This window comes from Bison bison, unplaced genomic scaffold (assembly GCF_000754665.1).
Source record: "Bison bison bison isolate TAMUID 2011002044 unplaced genomic scaffold, Bison_UMD1.0 scf7180017864340, whole genome shotgun sequence".
NCBI classification, from domain to species: Eukaryota; Metazoa; Chordata; class Mammalia; order Artiodactyla; family Bovidae; genus Bison; species Bison bison.
This window is the reverse complement of record NW_011494912.1, coordinates 4,716,217-4,736,110: the sequence shown is the minus strand read 5'-3', so window position 1 is coordinate 4,736,110 and position 19,894 is coordinate 4,716,217. Positions and strand designations below refer to the sequence as shown.

Genomic DNA, 19,894 nt, shown 5'->3' with positions numbered 1-19,894 from the left:
GTGTGAGGAGAAAGACAAGCAGGCAGGACAAGGGAGAGGTCTCCCTTGATCGCCAGTGTAACGGTCAGACCGGTCTTCAGGAACAAAGTTGTCTTGTCTCCATTTGCAGTAGTCAAGCCAAATCAGGCGTCTCCCCCTAGGTCATAGCCTACTAGGGACGGATGGGCTGGGCTGGTGGACTAGGATCAGGACACAGACCCCAGATGAGGTGACGGGGCCCCAGAGGCGCTGTCCTCGTGTGGCCTAAGAAACCACCCCAGAAACAGGACTTCACAGATGCGGGTGAGCTGGGGCTGCAGGGACCACTCAGAGGTAGCACAGCTCCTCCAGAGCCTGAGGGCTGCTCAAATCCAGCCTGACCTGGGGGCAAACCACTTCCTCCCTGTGGAACTGAGACTCCCACAGCACTCAGGCCTGGCTCACTGCCCACGCTCACCATGGCCACAGAGGCAGGCAGTGGCAGAGCCCACACCCAGCGCTTAGGTCTCTCCTCAGATCTCGTCCTGTTTTTACCTTCTGCCATCCCTGGTGCAGCTGGTCAGGAACTGGTGGTCTCGCTGCTCTGTCACTGGGATCACGCCGTGGCCTTCAAACCCTGGGATTCCACGGGCAGGTTGCCAGCAGTGACCTACTCGAATCAATCAGTCTGACCAAAGACAGACTCCCAGCATAAAATATAAATGAAGGCATGAGTAAAACAAGACTGGCTACACAGTAAAACTGCTGAAGCTGAGTAGGTCGGAATTTGTCATAGTTCCGCTGTGCATGTTTCAAGTTTTCCTTGAAAACTACTGTAAAATACCCAAAGCTTCCCCAAAATTAAGTCCTGAAGGACCACAAATTCCCACAGTGAAGCCTTAAAAAATTAGTTTCTTCTAATTCCTAGAAGTTTCCAATAGAATTGGGTAGGGTGGGGTGTGGGTTTGAGATGGAGACAAAGCCAGGAGAGGCTTGAAGGCCATGGCTTCGATTACCCAGGGCACCAGAACGCTGTCCTGGAAGCAAAGAAATCCAGTAGATGGATCTGACCTGTGGTTAAAAGACCGTAAGCCAGAGGCCCTCTCCTGAAGAACAGCCTCCAAGAGCCCAAGGGAAAGCGCGCTCGGGACATACTGCTGTCCACTAAGACCTCCAAGAGCACAAAGAAAAATTCACCAGAGTTGTCACTTCTTTATAAACACAAGTACATAATGTTTATTTGAAAGTCCAATTTATTACAAGTTTACCCTTTAATAGGGCCCTTCTTCCTTAAAGACAGTTTAAAAAACAACAAGTAACTGAGGTGTCACTGAAGTGGGAACACAGAATTCTCACTGTTAACAGAAACAGACTGGCTCTAGGGCAGGAGGCAGGGACGCAGGGACGGTGTCGGCGCGGGGCTGTGATGCTGGAACGCCAGCGCTGGCTCCAAGCCCAGGGGAGCCCAGCCGGCAGCCCCTGGGCAAACCCCGAGGCGGCCGGGGCACGGGGCCCACACCCTGACATTTCACTTTAACAGGCTTTAGTTCTGCGAGCTGCAGTCCCCTTGGTGGACTTCTTTTCCCTTCATTTGAATCGGTCCGGAAGCGCTTAGATGCTCACGTTTTCCAAATTCAAAGTTGACAGAAAAGAAAATTAAACCCTGTTCTGCGTTTTTTATCAAAATCTGCCATAAAAGGGAAAGAAGACACAAAGGTTGGCCTAAACGTGACGACTAGTGCTAGACTCGCTGCGGGAAGGGCCACAGAGCCCCCCCCCGCCCCGACACTGAGCGCTGCGACTTGGGTTCTTGGGGTCCGAGTCTGAGGCCAGAGGAGCGCGGCAGGGGCGCTGCACACGGAGGTGGCCGAAGCGGCCGCCAGGGCGGCAGAGGGACCGCCCACGAGCAGGTGGTCCCCACCGCCGGCCCCGCCAAGCCCCAGCCCACCTGCTCTAGAGAGAGGACGGGCTGAGGGAAGCGACCGGCAAAGGAAAGCAAACACGTTATCATAGAAATCGTACTGTACATGTGCCAAAGCGAGATGACAGAGATCTTTTTACAAGATGTTCTTTATACAATATCACTGCTGAAACAAGCAACCTTTAATAACTAGAAAAGTCAATTAAAAAAAAATTAAACATTTAAATTCTTCCTGCTTTTTCTTCTGCTCCCCTAAGAGCTTGTCTGGTGTGTGGGTGGGCTGGGCTCCAACACCCCTCTGCCAGACCCATCAAAGGAAAGGTTATACGCATGGTTACAAGCAGGGCTCCAGGCTCTGAGTGAAGTGCCTTAGGTTTTGTTTGAGGGGGCCAGGGGCGGGGAGAGAGCTGTCACAAAGAAGGGGAGGGGTACTCAGGAATGGCTGTAGGACATGTCCCTTTACTCTGCCAAGATCAACTCAACAGACCACAACTGTCTCCTGATGCTGGTGAACACAGAACTCTGTGGCACTCACTGATACTGCCACCTGAGAGGCAGGGCGGGCGGGCTTAAAGAAACAGGACTGTGTATAAATATAGATTTAAAAAACCGACACTACCTCCCCAGCTGGCCTGATTACCCTTCATCCTTCTACGTAATGTAGTAACCCCTCCCCTGGAGACCAGAGGGCTTGGCACTGCTGTGGTGGCCAAAGTGGGAGGAACCTTAGCAAAGAAGAAAGAAAAGGAATTGGGTTCACGAGAAAAGCCTTGGACTCCTCCTGGAAACCCTCACGAAGGGGGATTAAGGCCACCTCTCCCCACAGGATTTCTGGGCGAAGACCACCGACCCAGCAAGAGGCTCTCCAAAGTGCACTGCTTGATTAAGGCCCATGGAGAGTTCTGGAGATGCGTGTGAGCTCGGGTGACAGGCATTCCCGGGCTCCCCCTGACCTCCTCCCGTCCACGTTTTCTCCAGCTTCCTCTCTCGCCTCCCTCCCCCCTCCCTCGCTCTCTCCCTCAAGTCCCCCCCCGACCTCAGCTCCCTTACCAGGGCCCTGCCTCTCTACTTCTTCTGTCTTCGTCCCCTGGACTGTCCAACGGGCTCTGGCTCACTGTCCCCCTCATCTTCAGCAAGCCGGTCGGGAAACTTCTTGCGTTTCCTACGAACATACGGGTGGCCAGGAAGGTGTTTATGCAACAGAGCCACCAGACACTGTTCCGTCTTCACCATGCAGCTCAGCACGTGGCTGCCCCGGCAGTTGTAAAGCTCAGCATTGGTAAACACTTGCTTCAAGTCAGCAAGAAACTCCTGCACAGAGCGGTAGCCCCCACAGGAACATTTGCTCTGCATTGTCTGGAAGTCCATGGGGTGGGTGATGATGTCATAGTAGTCCTCAGCCTCATCTCTGGTCACGGGCTCCCTGGGAGAAGAACCAAATGGAGAGGTCAGCGCAGCCTTGAACCAGACAGAAACCTGGTTATCAAACCACGGACATCATCAAACGTCTCACCAGAATGCCGAGCCCAGCCCACCAGCAGGCAGGCAGGCAGAGCGGGGGTGTTCACTTGTGCTCAGAGTGGACTCTGCCAGTCTGGAAGGTCACTTTCCCGCCTGCCACTAAGATATGTCCCAGGGGCTCAGCTGCAAGGCTGGCCCACTCCCCTGAGCCCAAGCGCACCTGAAGGGCCAGCTGAAGCGGTATTTCACTATCTTGTGGAGGATCTCTTCACACTTCTGCAGTTCCAGGCTTTGCCTCCGGGAGCTCCGTTTGGTCTGAAGTACCTGGAGCCAAAGAAAGAAGACACTTTATTGCAGGTCTGACAGCAGAGTAGACAGGACAGAAGACACTTTAAAAAGTGTTTTTATATCTGCTTAAAAAAGCAAAGAGCAAAGTTTAGTTGTCTTCTTGGAACAGAGAAGATGGTCAAGATCATCTGACTCCATCCAGAGAGCGCTCTAAGCGGTGGGCATCAGCCCACCCGCCTCCTCCCTGGTGGACAGTGATCAAAACAGAGAACAGGCAGCAGTGGCCGGGTCCCAGCAGCCCTGGCGGGGCCAGCTAGAGAGGGTCACTGTCCCCAGGAAGCTAGCCGTCTGACAGCAGGTGGACCTGGGATTACGGTCACGCCGTGGATGAGTTTATACAAGCAACTGCAGAATGCCAGGTGGGTTATGGGGACCACCTGAAGTCAATTTTGTGGGGGTGGGGGTGTCTAAGGGAAGAAAAGTAAGAGTTCTCGTCCTGGCTCTCCTGAGAAGCCGCTAAGAGGCTACAAAGAAAGGGGTAGGCTGCCCCTCCACGTGGCAGGAATAGGTGTGCGCACTCAGCCAGAAGCACAGTTGAAGGGATCAGGGCCGGGCCTACGGAAGGGCGCCCAGGGTGCCCGCTGAGCGTCCTGATGGCTTGCTTTAATGCCCCCAGCCCACCTCCAACTCCAATTTGGTCTGTCAAGCTTTTTGTTCTTTAAAACTCAAGTGAAATCCAAAGCAAGACTGCTAAGGTCACACTGGCTGGGGAGCAGAGGGGAGGGTGCGTCCCTCCCGTGACAACTGTCGGCAAAAGCCCCGAGTGAGCGAGGCTCCGACATTGCTGACATTCCCACCACAGAGACCCAGCCCCGCTGAGCCCCGGGAGACACATGGATACTATTTTAAAGTCCTTAACGAGTCGCAGGCTGCCCGTTAACTAGAGGAGATGTTTGCAGGCTGCAGTAGCGGAATGCCGGGCATAGCTGCTCCCGGGGGCCTGCTGCCCCGTCTGCCTACAAGCCCATCCATCTGCCTTATCAGTCTCCAAAGTGGGGGGCGGGGGAGGGAGCAAAGGGGCGGCTCCACCTGTTGCCTGGTGAATTCCTGATGCTGGAGTGGGGGTTACGAACCTGAGATGCTAGAGCGCGGAGGAAGAATGATTCTTACCAGCTCGTCCACCTCCATGTCATCTGCAGGTGGAGCTTTCGGCCGAGCCCTCCTGGCGGGATGCGGCTTCTTGCCTGGCCGTCGGCCGGGCCGTGCTGTAGGGGGGATGACACCCTGCTTGCCCCGGACAGTTTTGCGCGGTCTCACTGAAATTAAACACATGCATTCAGAGAAGAACTGAAGATGAAGGGAGCATGCCCACGGAAAGGGTGATGTTCTGGATGAGCAGAGCGGTGACACCCTCACGTTGGCGGGGGGTGGGGCTCATGCCATCCGTTTCCTGTTCTCTGACCTCACGGGGCACATCAAGGGCAGCGGCAGCAGATGACGAATGGATGGATATCTTTCATTAACTGCCCAAGACCTTTGAAGAGTCTCTTTAGAAAGCCAGTTCCTTCGGTACATGCACCCTCTGTCCCCACCCCATCCACAGGGAATGAGGGCTGGAAGGAGTCAACTGTAAACTGACTCACTCGGGAGACAAGGCCATTTGCTGATGGGTCTGCCTGGAATTTCTTCAGCCCAAGCTCAGCCTGAGAACGCATGTATTTACATGAGAGATGGAATCTGAGTGTGGAACAGATCCTGTTTCCTAATTCCCAGAGTTATCCTATACTCACCACCACAGTCTGCTCAGTGAAAAGCTGATACTTATGTGAAGTCTTCCTCAATGAATCCAACTTAAGGCTTTGGTTTCTAAAAAGCACAGACAGTAGTAGGCCAGGCCACTTCTACCAGAGCCCCGCCCAGGACCCCCCGAGAGAGAAGAGCAACTACAAAGGCACAGGACTGCCCGCTTCTCAGTTTACAACAGGCGCTCACCGTCAGAGCGGCCAGCGCCTCTCAACACGTCCCCGAGAAACAAAGCCCCGTCAGCGTTAGCTCGAGGCTGCTCATCTAAGCAAACACTTCCCTGGAAAATGGGGAGGGGCCCTGGACCAGAATTAAGGGCACACAGAGGCGGCGTTTGATGTTCTACTTCTAGACCAAGAGGACGCTTCACCAATCATCTTAGGTTTTCTAAGTTCTGAGACTAGGTGAGGGAGAGAGGAAGAAGCTAATGCCAAGGATGAAACACAGGATGCACGGAACAGCCAGCAGCCCAGGGCCTTGAACTGCACTAGGGAACCACATCTTTGTGCCCTAAAAGGCAGAGCAGACAAGAGGCTCTGAACCACCAAAAACTTCCTGGATCCTTTCAGTAGATGAGGTCCTAGAAACCTGGAGAGGGAACAAGTCCTTGGAAAAAGCAGTAACTTCAAAGTGGAAGGAAACCATTACTTGGAAAATAAACAAAATCAGTACATGGTTACATCCAGAATCCATTCACAGACAAGGAAGTATCCAGATCAGGACCTGGGCGGTCCTCGGCCATCTCTGTGTAACGCAGGCTCAGAGACCCCTAGTCTCCTTCCCTCAGATACCTGAAAAGTCATGCCTTGTGAACAAGAGGAGCCCTAGAGGAACGAGAGGAACACAGGTGTCCCAAACCAACCCTCTGCAGTGTTGGGGAGATGGAGATCAGGGGCACAAGCCCAGAGCCCTCGGGTTTTGGCAGCACCGATACAGTAAGGACCGGGCCTGGCACGCAAGCCTTCTCTCCCAGCGCCAAGTATGATCATGGAGGAGCTTTTTCCTCCTTCAAAAGCTCATCAGAATCTTGTAGCTGTATTAACCTACAAAGAAAGGTATATTTTGCAGGAAAGGCTGCCTGTTAAAAGGCTAGACTGTAGGACTTAATGGTTTAACGAATAAAAATGACCAACTCTCAAAGCCTCATGAAAAATGAATGTGAGAGAATGAGTCAACAAGGTGAGGGTAAGTGACGAGACCTTTTCCCTGCTGACATCTAGTGAGAAACAGATCTGAACCTCCTAATAACTATGCCCAAACCATGGGGGGACGTCTCCTCTTTTCAGACTAGCAACTCTGCAGCCCTGCACACTACTGGGAGGAGAAAATCACTGTCACCAGAGGACAAATGCCTTCTCTCAAAGGAACACCGCACCAGAGGCCAGAGAAGGCAAGGGACAGCAGCGGCCTGGACTCCCATTGCCGCAGCCCCGCAGGAGGGGCTCAGAGCCAGCAGACCTGTCACAAACACACCTGGGCCCGGAATGCCAAGAAATCGTGGACCAAGTGGCTTGGCCACAGTCTGATGTTCTGAGACCAAGCCACCCAACCTCCTACTAGGCAGGCAGTTAACTGGCATCTTGAAAACCCATTTGAGCTACGGCAGCAGAGCCAGCCCACTGCCACAACACGGAAAATGGCACGCTGGTGGTGTTGGGCATCTCTCGCCAACCCAGGTCAGCTGAGAAGACAATGAGGTTAACTACGAAAGGAAACCAGATACTCACGTCGCAAACCAGCCACCTCATAATCCTCTTCCTCCTCCTCCTCCTCTTCTTCTTCCTCCTCATTGCTCTCGTCATCTTCGCTATCCTCAGAGGCAGACTCTTCAGTATAATTCCTGTGGGAGAAAATACTTGTAGAGACCATGGATCCAGGCCAAAGGGGTCCAAAGACAGGTAAAGTCCCACAAATATCATGGCAACCTTCCCCCTCTTCACAGACGAGACAGATTTCATAAGGGGAGGGAACCTGAATTGAGGCCAGGACACGAAGCAGAATGAAAACCTAAGCTTTAACCGCGTGTCTCCTCTGCCAGGCCCCAAACACGGTGGCTGAAACATGAATGGCAACAAAAAACCAAGACCCAAATGCAACCCCACCCCTGGACACACAAAACCGTTCCTTCTGTCTCACAAAAACAGCCAGATAATGTAACATTTCAGGTATAAAAGCTGTCCCCAGAGCTGGGGCGGACTGAAAGGATAAACAGCCCAGACAGGTGTTACTCCACCTGGATGCCCCCTTCCAGGAGCTGCAACAGCTTGCAGATGACCGAAACATCAAAGCACTGGTAATCCCAGCTCAGAACAGCTGGTCCAAAGCCCCACCGACTCCAAGCGGCGGCCTCCCCTCTCTAAGTGTAGCTGGAATGGAGTGAGAAATAACCGAGTAATGCTGTTAGGCAGGGCTGGGATCAAACAGCTCTGTCCTTTCAAAGAGACACCAAGCCAGAGTGCCTACATGCTGCTCTTTTACAACTTCAAATTTCAACGTGCAAAACAACGGTATTAACTTTGGCAAGTGTCAGGCGTCTCCTCTATGAGGCCCTGTGGCCGGCCTCACTTGGTGAGGGTGAAGGGCACAGCTCCACCTCTCCTCTCAGGGCAGGAACAATCCCAAGGAAGACAGCGAGCTGGGGAGAAACTGACAAAAAAGGCGAGATCCACCAGTATTCCACTTTATAGACATCAGAAGCCGAGCTGTTACACAGAGGAGAAATAATCCTAAGGATGTAATAAGCATGCTTCCAGAAAGCAGTGCAACTTTAGGTAGGCGGAAGGCAGTTTAGCCAGGCAGGAGTTCTGGGGCCAGGGAATAGGCCCTCTGGGAAGAAAACACCAGAGGCAAGGATGCCCAATAAACAGCCTGTAACAAGCACACAAGAAGGGAACAAGAGTTCATAAAATCGTAAGCTAGTGCTGTGTAAGAACAGTCTCAAAAGTTAGTCCAGGGACTTCATTCTAGAGGCAGTGGGAAGACCACGGTGTTTCAAGAGGATAGTGATGTAAGCAAATCTCTGTCCTTTGTAAACCATTCTGGTATCACCACAAAGCTGGAAAGAGAAGAGGGAGGAAGATATGAGGTCGAGTTGAGAAGCCACTGGAGGAAGCCGGATGAGCGATGCAGGAGGGCCTTATGACAGCAGGAGGCTGACTTGCAGACATCTAGACACTGAATGGATAACATTTGGCAATACAGAGACAGGGGAGAGGAAGATGTCCAAGCTGACACCCAAATTCTAACCACGCCAAGGAAGGAAGAGAGTAGGTACAGGTAAGGAAAGTAATAAGTTTCATGACTTTTAGCAGCAGGTGGCTGCAGAAGTCATCAGAAATTAAGAAGTGGGCAAAGTGGAAATAAAAGACAGAGGGAGATATGTTATTTGAAAAGAAGGGATGACCAAGAAAATATAAAACATGGCTGGTAATGAAAACTAGAAATGTCCACAATGAGAAAATTAAATCAGAGCCCTTTGAGCACCACTCCCCGACCCACTGCAGTTCCTTAAATAAGGGGGTCGGCACACAAAAGATGAACTTAAAGCTCCCCAGCTCATTCGGTTTAAATAACTGAAGCTCAAGCACAACAGCTACTTATCAATTTATTTGTTTTTAAAAGAAGAAGAAATTCTCCCCTGCCACGGGAGTTGCGCCTGGCAGTAGCAGGCTGGCAAGCTGGGCACTGCCACTCACCATCTGGTACTTCATAGAGGGCCGGCCTCAGACAGAACAGGTGGAAGGCTTTATTACACTCGTCACATAAGATCAGCTTGTCATCCTCACCTGCAAGGAGATAACATGTACAGCACATCGGGAGCACGGCCACAGTCAGCGACTTGTAAGAAGGAGCTGCCAGCCTCAGTCAACCCGACAGAAGACAAAACGTTCCAGTGCAGTGCGACCCCGTTTTAAAGAGCACAGTCATCTTCTGAAAGCAAATGCAGTATTAACTAGACCACAGGTGATTTAGGGTTTGGGGCTTCTAACTTACATCCCCAAATCGACTCAGGGCTAGAATAGATGGTTAACATTCACTAGGGGGCAGCAGAAACTCAAGCACCAGCAGGAGATTTCACTGCCCCCTCTCCCACTGAGAAATGAACCCCCAACAAAGTACACCTTTCTGCCCTCCTTCCTCTGCCCTGACCAGACAAATGCGTCCCGATTCATATCTATTATGGTTTGGTTCCCTTACATTTGAAAATACACCAAACCAATTTAAATGATCGTTTCCCCCTCCAACCTTCAGTTTTTAGAGCAACTAAATGATTTTAGAGAGGTCTTTTCATCCTTGGAAAGTATATCCTAACCTGTCACACCACAACTTTAGACACTGAGAAGTCAATCACTGAGGGGCTTTTAGAACATAACGGGGCTCCTAAAAGCTCCAGCATTAAACAGTCCCACATGCTTCGCTCTGCAGGATTCCAAAATATAAAGTCCAAACTTCCTTCTTCATAGCGTCCAAATACTGCCCTCTACTGGCAGCACCACAGAAGAGTAAAATTCAGATTTTAAATTTGGGTTAAACTAATTTTGCTCCTTAGAGAAAACTTAAAGCTTGGCAAGATCAACTGTTCTTATTTTATACTCAAAACTGAGGCACAAAGGGGCTGCTCTGATTTGTGGGCATTCGACTTTAAAGACCAGCATTTTATGGACTCTCAGAAGGTGAAATCTGTCTCCCCACATCTAAAAGCTGTGTGCACAGAACTCTCTAGGGAGAAAAGAACTTGGAAATGGAAGCCCAAGTGCCTAATACACTCAGATAAGCCACTCTGACTTAAATATACCTTTCTTTCTGATTTAAATATACCTTTCTTTCGACAAACTTTGCATCGAGCATTTTCAGCTGACATATCCCATTTGATACAGGCATCAAGCATCCCAAGTAGAACATGCATTCTGGAAAAAGTCTGAGCCTCGCGGATAGCTGTCTTCCATTTTTCCAGAGCAGATGCGACCTAAACAGAGACCAAAGCAGGCCAGCATTACTACAGGGACCGCAAAGGCACAGGATATGGGCCTTTCACAGCACACTGACAGAGCACACGCTGAGAGAGGGATCAGGTAAAGATACGGGAGAATCCCGAGTGTACTCACCTTCTAGGGCCCCTCCGGTCTAACCCATTTCTCTTACAGAAGAAACCAAGGCCTTAAAGGGTGCAAAAAAGTTCCAAAGGGCACACAAAGAATTTGGTGGCGGGGGGCGGGTGACTAGAGACGAGTCTCTTCTAGTGAAATCCACTTAAAAGACTCAGTGTCATTTAAAAGCAGAAACACTGTGTAAATAACGCTAGTACGCAGCAGTGTCATGGAGCTAACAAAACTGTGGTCAACAAGAGTATCACTTTCTGCACCAGTATGTGCCCCGATCCCAGATACAGGGCCTAGAAATACCAGTGATATGAGTCGTTCTACAGTCCTTAAAAGTATGAAGCACAGATATGTGACATTTCTCTTGACTTGATCACCAACTTCTAACTGAAGTGACAACTGTAAAGCGCTGGAGGTTGGTCTGATTTCATTCTGGGCAGTTACTCAGCATAACCCACTGTCTCCTGACATCATCAAAAAATGGAAATTAATGTAGTATTAGCAAAAGAGTTGTGATGGAGAAAAATACAATTAAGAACTTTCAACCCTCTCAATAAAACACACATTCTGAGGCGGAACAAAAACACCGTTTTAGAATAACTCATGTATTTGTACTGCTGTTTTATTAATTGAAAGGCGATTTTTTGCAGACACTTTCAAAGCACTTAGAAAGCCTAAATGATTAAATGGCATGATAGACGGCATCATTCTCAACAGTCAGACAACACAAGAACTGGACAAGGTGACGCTCAGGCAGTCCGCCAGGAGCCGAGAGCCTTGTGGAGTTCATTCTGCTGTCAGTCATGACTGAACTGAAGTCAGACATGCTGGCTACTTTCACAGCCTGGCTAGCTCCAGCTGACTGACACCACCCCTGCTGGGTTTTACTGCCCTGTCCTAAGCAAAAAGGCCTATTTCAAGTAATAGTCTCCCTCCTGTAAGAAAGGCCGTATGGCCTTTACACGGAAGGCCACAGGCTTAAAACAAAGCTGCCGAGGGAAAACAACAGTTGAGCTCCACACTGCCCTGGTGTGCAGGAGGAGGGAGGGGAACAAAGGCTGTCTTCTTCTCACAGAAACCAGGAGCCTTGGGTGTAAGTTTATGAACAACAACGGTAAGTAACACAAACACACCACAAACATCTATTTAAGAGGCTGCTCAAGTTCTAGTGAAAACTGACTCATTCCTTACTCCAACTTGCAGTGCAGATATTTCAACATCTGCCTCTGAAATACAATTTCCTTCCTTCCCTTTTCAGAGTGCCTCAGCAGGATGTAAGATATACAATCACAGCTGCCTCGCTGGTCTTCAACCCTAATGTAATGAGAGCTGACGTGTGGTACTAGAGAGTCTCCTACTGTAGTGAAACTGAAATCTTCTTCATTCGATGGAATATAAATTTAAGAATTTTAGGTTCAGTTCCTAAGAGTGTTATTGAGAACAGCCAGGGAACAGCTAAAATGGGCTTTGGTGTCCTCTAGTGGTCAGATGGACACAAGTTATCAACATTTAAAAAACATTTCCTATAAATTATAAAATCTGAGCACCTAGCACATGTGGCCTCATTAAAACAAACACACCAAAACACTGGAAGAGACCTTGAGAATAAGCTTATTTAAACCTCATTTTAAAAACGGACTGCTACTGCTAAGTCACTTCAGTTGTGTCCGACTCTGTGCGACCCCATAGACAGCAGCCCATCAGGTTCCCCCATCCCTGGGATTCTCCAGGCAAAAACACTGGAGTGGGTTGCCATTTCCTTCTCCAATGCATGAAAGTGAAAAGTGAAAGTGAAGTCGCTCAGTCGTGTCCGACTCTTCGCAACCCCATGGACTGCAGCCTACCAGGCTCCTCCGCCCATGGGATTTTCCAGGCAAGAGTACTGGAGTGGGGTGCCATTGCCTTCTCCGAAAATAGACTAGAGATATATATTAATAAGTTCTCCCTATTAAACGTATAGTCAATGGCTCTTCACATATCTGCAGAGGTTTACAACTATCAACATAATCTTAATTTTAGAACATTTTTACCACCCAAGAAAGACTTGCCATTTCCTATCCCTACCCTAACCCACAATTCCCTACCCTATCCCACCACTTCCTCAGCCCGAGGCAACCACAATCTTCCTCTGCTTTATAGATTTAACTATTCTGACGTTTCACACAGCATGTGGCCTTTTGTGACTGGCTTCTTTAATTGAGCATGTTTTCTAGCTTCATCCATATCCCAGCATGTAACAGTACTTCATTCCACTTAAACTGCGGAGTAATACATCCATGTTGTTTATCCATTCATCAGCTGGCAAACACTTGGATTGCTTCCGCTTTTTGATTATTCTGAGTAAGACTGCTATGAATGTTTGTGCACATCTGTATGAATGTTCATTGTTTATTTTTCGTGAAAAGAAAGTTTGCCCAAGATCTCAGCAATCTGGGCCAGGTCTCCTGATCCCCGATCCGGCGCTGCTGGCATTTAAACATTAGGTCCTGTTTTATCCACTGTGTTATTCATCCAGACCAGCCTTGTCTTGAGTTTAGTTCAGTTCAGCCGCTCAGTCATATCTGACTCTTTGCGACCCCAGGGACTGCAGCATGCCAGGCTTCCATGTCCATCACCAACTCCTGGAGCTTGCTCAAACTCATGTCCAACGAGTCAGTGATGCCATCCAACCATCTCATCCTCTCTTGTCCCCTTTGCCTCCTGCCTTCAATCTTTCCTAGCATCAGGGTCTTTTCCAATGACTCAGTTCTTTGCTTCAGGAGGCCAAAGTATTGGAGTTTCAGCTTCAGCATCAGTCCTTCCAATGAACATTCAGGACTGATCTCCTTTAGGACTGACTGGTTGGATCTCCTTGCAGTCCAAGGGACTCTCAAGAGTCTTCTCTAACACCACAGTTTAAAAGCATCAATTCTTTGGCGCTCAGTTTTCTTTACAGTCCAACTCTCACATCCATTCATGACTACTGGAAAGTGCATAGCTTTGACCTAGACGGACCTTTGCTGGCATCAAAGGCCTTATCTTCAACCAGCCTCTAATTTCAAAAACAAAAACAACTGGCACTCAACATTTTAAAGAACATCTTAGTCTCCTCCCACTGCACAAAATTCCAGTCTAGAACATTAAATAAAAACAAAAACCACATTATCCAAGACTTAAAAACAGATCAACAGCAGCTAGATAAAGGTTTTACAGTCAACACAGCGCCATCATGTCAATGCTCTGTCTTGCAGTATTGCTGGGAAGCCAGACACATTATTCTGATGAAAAAGTCAAATTCTCCAACATATTTAAGCCAAGTTGGGCCCTAGTTAGAAACAGCAGAAGTGTATATAACAAAATTAAGGGGAAGCCAGCTTATGGGCAAGCCACTATTAATTCCCTTTACCTAACACTAAAAAGACAACATCATAGTTTGACAAGAATATAATGAGGCGTCAGACCATATTCTTCCATAAAAGAATGTTTATAATGGAAAAACAGATAACCAGCTTGTCAAGACAAACGCATCCAAAGTAAACAGAGAGCCTAACAGAACCCAGGATTTCGCCCAACTATAAAACATCTTTCCCACTGAACGCCAGAAAATGAAATAAACATTAAATAACTGAAATAATTGACTACCACATGAAGGGATTTAAGAGATAATCTACTTTCACAAAAAAGGAAACTGAAGCACAGATTAGAAACTGACATTAGCTCAATGCAGCAGCCTAGTGCCAGCTGAAAAACCCTGGCCCGTGCTAAGTGGAAACCTTCAAAGCAAAGGACAGTGGAAAATTTCAGAGCTGTGGCAAGGCTGACCTTCGGTGGGGAACTGCAGGGCATAATGCCATTTTAATGGAGAACATTGTTGAACTACTTAGACGGCAACCTAATTGATTTTCCAAGAAACTCCTCCATGTTTTCCATTTGTGTGCTATGTGTCTGGGCCCCAAGGTTAAAAAAAGTGCTCATATTTTCCTCCCCAACCAAGCTAAGAATCGTCTCATATGACAAACTGAAAAGATGTTACTTCACTATGGGGTTGAATACTAAAAAGGAACTTAATGAGAACGCTATATAGCTACTAGTTCCCAATGAGAAGAAAATAAATAATATGAGTAAAGGAATGGCAAGGAAAGATCACATCAAGGAGGAGACTGTTCTGAATAGAACTGGGTTAAAAACGAAACCCATGAAGCATTCAGCAAGGCTGAAAGTATGCCTAATGAGAAGAGATTCAGCAAAGGAGAGTATGAGCTGTCTGATGTCTTATTTCACCTAGAGGTTACCTGGATGCTGTATTCCTGTAAGACAATGACATGTGTGTGAAAGCTGAGTCTGTGTCATGAATTAATAGTTTAAATGCTGTATTCCTGTAAGACAACGACATGTGTGTGAAAGCTGAGTCTGTGTCATGAATTAAGTTTAAAGTTTATCTAACTTAGTTCACTTTATCTAATCTTAGTTCTCTGCTCACCTCTCACCTAAAATGTTTCTTGTATCATATATCACTCTCGGTCTTAGGAAGAAACTTGGGGGCAACATGACAACTGTGTACAACTCCCAGAGGAGCTTCAGAGAGTAAACTCCTTCCATGTCAACTCAGAGGACGAAACAGGGACCAGTGGTCAGTGATGAGCAGCAACTCCAGCTCAGACTAACACTGCGCCCACCCCTCTCCACAGCCTGATTAATTTCTACTTGTTCTTTAAAATCCAGCTAACAGGTTCTCTCCTCTGGCAAGTGTTAAATGGCCCTTGGATCCCTCACAGGCGAGCCATGGACTGGTCTTCCTCCATATTCGTCACACTACTCTAAGCATCTCTCATACAGGTCTTGAGGGCAAGGACTTCTGGCTTCTACTTATCACCAAAACCCCCAGACTATTCAAAGTGACCAGCAGAGGCAAGCCAGTCCCAGCCACTATGCAGTGGAATACTTTCCCTTGTTTTCACTTTTCTCCCTCCCCTCCTCTCTCCTTGCCACTTGCTTCAAGCTTGGTCAAAGAAGACAACCTTCCCTGACAGAGGAGGGTCTTTCTTTGCCCAGCGTGCACAAGTAGTTGTGTTCCCTGAACAGAACCTCCAGACAAGCTCTACAGGCCCACAGCAGCATTAATCACAATAGTCAAAAGGTGGCAGTGACTCAAGTGTTTGTTGATGGACCGATAAGCACAATGCGGTCTATACATACAATGAAGTATTACTCAGTCTTACAAAAGAAGGAAATTCTGGCACATGCTACAACGCAGATTAACTTTGAAGAAGTTAAACCAGTCACAAAAGGACAAATGTTGTATGATTCCACTTACATGAGATACCTAGAATACTCAAATCCATAAACACAAAAAGAAAACGATAGCTGCCAGGGACTTGGGGAAGGATGAAGTGGGCAGCTTAGTGTGCAATGGGCAGTTTCAGTTTGGGAAGATAAAAAAAATTCTGGGGACAGATGGTGGTAATAGTTGCAGAACAATGTGAACGTACTTAATGACACAGATTACACGTAAAAATGGCAAAGTTGTTCATTATGTATATTTTACAATTAAAAAAACATTAAAAACCACCACCTTTTAAAAAAGGGCTTCCCAAATGGCTTGGTGGTAAAGAGTCCACTTGCCAGTGCAGGAGACACAGAAGATATGAATTTGATCTCTGGGTCAGGAAGGTCCCCTGGAGGAGGAAACTGCTTGGGAAATCCCACGGACAGAGGAGCCTGGAAGGCTGCAGGCAATGAGGTCGCAAAGAGTCAGACATGACTGAACACACACCCAAACCCCTTTTAAAAACGGAATTTGCTTTGGTAAAGGTAAAAGGTGTGTGTGTTGGGGGTTTGGGGGTGTCTAACACAGTATCCAGCACTGTAGGCAGGGCTGTGCTCCACAGACCAGTTTGAAAACAACATTTGGAGAAAGGGATAAAGATCAGACACTGGCTCAGGGAACAGTGTTTATGCAGCTACAAGGCACAGGGTTAGATAATTTTAACAGCAGATTACATACTTCTACAGTCATAAAATGACATCTTCATTAGCTAAAATACCTTTGCTTCCTCTGCCATTTTTTTCTCTTCATCCACCTCTTCAGTCTTGGCTGAATCTTCGCTTTGGAGTTTTCTTCTCTTCTGCTTGGGAGCCATGAAGCCTTGGAGAAACTTCTTTATGACACTGGCTTGAAGGGCAATCACACATTCACCAAAATCCTTCAGTTTCTCTAGTGAAATCACCTACAGAAAACGATTTCAAGACCAGACTGAGTGAAAGGCCAAGAGAAAGATGAAAGCAGACTATCCTCAATTAAATTCAAATCAACCTAAACTGAAACTGGTCACGTAACATTAATTTAACTGGGTGCCTCAGTTAAATGGAAGGCTTATACATTTGAAAGTAGCCAGACTACTTGGATATCCCTGATGAAGGGACCCATGAGATGCTGAAACTTGCTCTACTTAAGGAAGTTACTGAGCTCATTCATTCACTCAGCAACCGAGTGCCTACTAAGTACAAATGAGTCTCAAGGCAAAGAAGAACAGAAGGAAAGTAAAAATTTACCAACCCACTAGCTTACAAACTCTAAGCCATTAATACGTTTTAGATGACAATCTCATCGAAGCCTCACATTGATTTTATGAATGGAGAAATATAAGCTAGATCACTTTGATCCAAATTATGCTCTACCTTCTCAGTCACACGACACATGCCGATTTAAAAGTACCCTTTTATAACTACGAAGAGAATCAAAATTTGGTCCATTGGAGAAGGGACTGGCAAACCACTCCAGTCTTCCTGCCTTGAGAACCCCATGAACAGTATGAAAAGAGAAGAATGATGATAATCCAATGCTAGCAAGGTATGGGTCTGGGTTTGGCACAAAGTAGGCAACTGATAAATACTTGCTAAATAAAAAAGCAATTACAATATTTGAAACTGGCAGAATCCTTTTGGTTGAATAATTCCTATTAAAAACCAAAACAAATTTGAACAATAAATATGTTTCAATCCTATTCCCAGGGAATGTACCAAGAACTCATAACAGAGCTAATGAAAAAAAAAGTTACATATATAAGATGATATTATGATTTGCTGATTCAAATAGCAAAGAAAAAAACAGAAGCCTGACAATAAAAGATTTACCATATCAACTCCATGGCTTATTATGTACACCAAAGTGATACAAAGACTAGAAGAAATGGAAAGTTCCTATAAAGGAGGGAAAACTGGGGGGGCGGGGGGATCCCCAACTGCTCATAAAAATCATATAACTATTAACACATATAATGCATATTTAAAAATTTGAAAAGACTCACCAATATTGATGTTTGGAATTATGTGGATTTCATTATTTAAAATTAACACAAAATTAGCCTCTCAGGCTCCTCTGTCCACGAAATTCTCCAGGCAAGAATACTGGAGTGGGTAGCCATGCCCTTCTCCTTCTCCAGGAGATCTTCCCAATCCAGGGATGGAACCTGGGTCTCCTGCATTCCAGGCAGATTCTTTACCATCTGAGCCACCAGGGAAGCCCCACAGTAATAACTGATGGACAGTGTTTTCCAATCTTTTCTCCAGCTTTGATACCTAAACTTATCTAATGTGGGACACAGTGTCTCTTGAACTGGGTCACCTGTAACACTTTAGGGGCCTTCTGAGCAGTAAGTATACCTTCACTGAAATTACCTATTTAGCAGCATGAGTGTTGCCCAACACAAGATTTACTCCACTGAGGTGATGAGGTTAGAGAATGGACAAAAGCGGGATACACAAACGTTTCCTACCCTAAAGCACAGGCATCACGTGGGAATGGACAGGTTAAACAATGTTATGACTATGACTTCAGGACTAGTCTTCTTTCAACTTAACAGAAAAGCTCTTTTTTAACAAAGGTTCTGAGCCAACTATTAGATTTTTCTGGAAACCAGCAAATGATGAAAAGGGAAAAAATACTATATGTACACAGAGAACTTAGGATTCCACATGTGTCTTTCAAAATAAACATATGATCCCCAGGGTCATCTAGGGAAGCCAAGAAGAGTATCAGGGAACAATTCCAAATTAACAGACTTCAAGGGTATTTTCCTGATGGTCTTACCCGAGCTTCGAATTCTGAGGTTTCTTCCACATAACCAAGTCCTCCCTTCTGTAACCTTGTTGCAACTTCAATGAGATCACTCCGAAGAAAGTTTAAAAGCTCCTGGTTGCCATCACAGGATTTTAGACCTAAATTTGGCTTCCGGGCCAGATGAATAGAATGAATAATGTCCTGGTACCTAGAAAAGTTGAGAGAAAGGGGAGGAGGAATAAAGGAACTTAAAAAATGATCTACAGATTCCAATGACTTGAATGACATGTTTTATTTCTACAAGACTGATTTAGATCTTTTTAGCTCTGCTTTTTAACAATCTGTTTCTTACACAAATCTCAAATTTATTTTTCTTGACTCTTTAGAAACACACTGATTGTATTCTGCACATGGTAATTCCAGTATCTTGTGTGTTTCTTTACCTCTCATTCATGATACCTTATTTGTGTGGATTTTTTTAAACTTTTTTTTCTTTTACCATGAGTTTCTTAGAATTGTATCTGTGGAAATTCTTTGAGGCCTGGTTTGAAGCTGTGCTCCTCCAGACAGAATGTTCATTTGTACACTCAATTCCCCCCACCCGTCATCCCCTGGCAACTACTAATCTATTTTCTGACTATAAATTTGCCTACTGTGCATGTCTCACATAAGTGAAATCACACACTACATGCCCTTTTATGTCTGGCTTCTTTGACTAAGCATGATGTTCATCTATGTGGCAGCATATTTCAGCACTTTGCTCCTTTTAATGGTTGAATTTATGCATACACCACATTTTGTTTATTCATCCATCAGTTGATAAAATTGAGGTTGTTTTCATTTTATGGCTATTTTGGATACTGGCAGAATACTTCTGAATACCGACCGATGCGGAACGGTGTTTACAAGGCTACCTAACTCCAGTGAAGCTCTCGGCCTGGTATGTGGCACGTTAGTGAAAAACCCTGCTACCCTGTATCCACATGCTTTAATAGCCTAATTTTCCAAATAATTATGAGGTGTCAAGAAAATACCAAACAACATAAGAGGGTTACAGGCTTTTAAAATTTTACTTAAGCTTTTATGGCTAAACAACGACCCCCCCACCAAAGTATGTATAATATCTAATGCAGAAAAGAAGATGTGAAGAGCAAGATGAAAACCCTTACCTCTTCTCTAGTCTTTCTTTAAGCTGACTTTCTCTTATTCCCTGAGGGTGAAGGCAATTTAGCAACTCATCCAGTTCCTTCTGACTATCACATAAAAACCTGCAGGGGCCAAAAAAAAAGCTTGTTAACTCTGTGTGTGTGGTGGGGGTGGGGGGGG

At 46.6% G+C, this 19,894-nt stretch overlaps 1 protein-coding gene across 1 annotated transcript in view; it reads right to left on the bottom strand.

The window, feature by feature from the left end:
- Positions 1-1,160: 1,160 nt before the first annotated feature.
- Positions 1,161-19,894, bottom strand: part of BAZ1B (bromodomain adjacent to zinc finger domain, 1B) — a 56,610-nt gene continuing 37,876 nt past the window's right edge. Inside the window, exons 12-20 of the mRNA XM_010854351.1 lie at positions 19,738-19,836; positions 18,599-18,776; positions 16,554-16,736; positions 10,250-10,397; positions 9,069-9,216; positions 7,159-7,271; positions 4,799-4,944; positions 3,561-3,664; positions 1,161-3,302 (exon numbers count right to left, since the gene is read on the bottom strand). Coding sequence (XP_010852653.1) covers positions 2,945-3,302; positions 3,561-3,664; positions 4,799-4,944; positions 7,159-7,271; positions 9,069-9,216; positions 10,250-10,397; positions 16,554-16,736; positions 18,599-18,776; positions 19,738-19,836 — 1,477 coding nt within the window. The 3' untranslated portion in view covers positions 1,161-2,944. The remainder of the gene's footprint in view (positions 3,303-3,560; positions 3,665-4,798; positions 4,945-7,158; positions 7,272-9,068; positions 9,217-10,249; positions 10,398-16,553; positions 16,737-18,598; positions 18,777-19,737; positions 19,837-19,894) is intronic.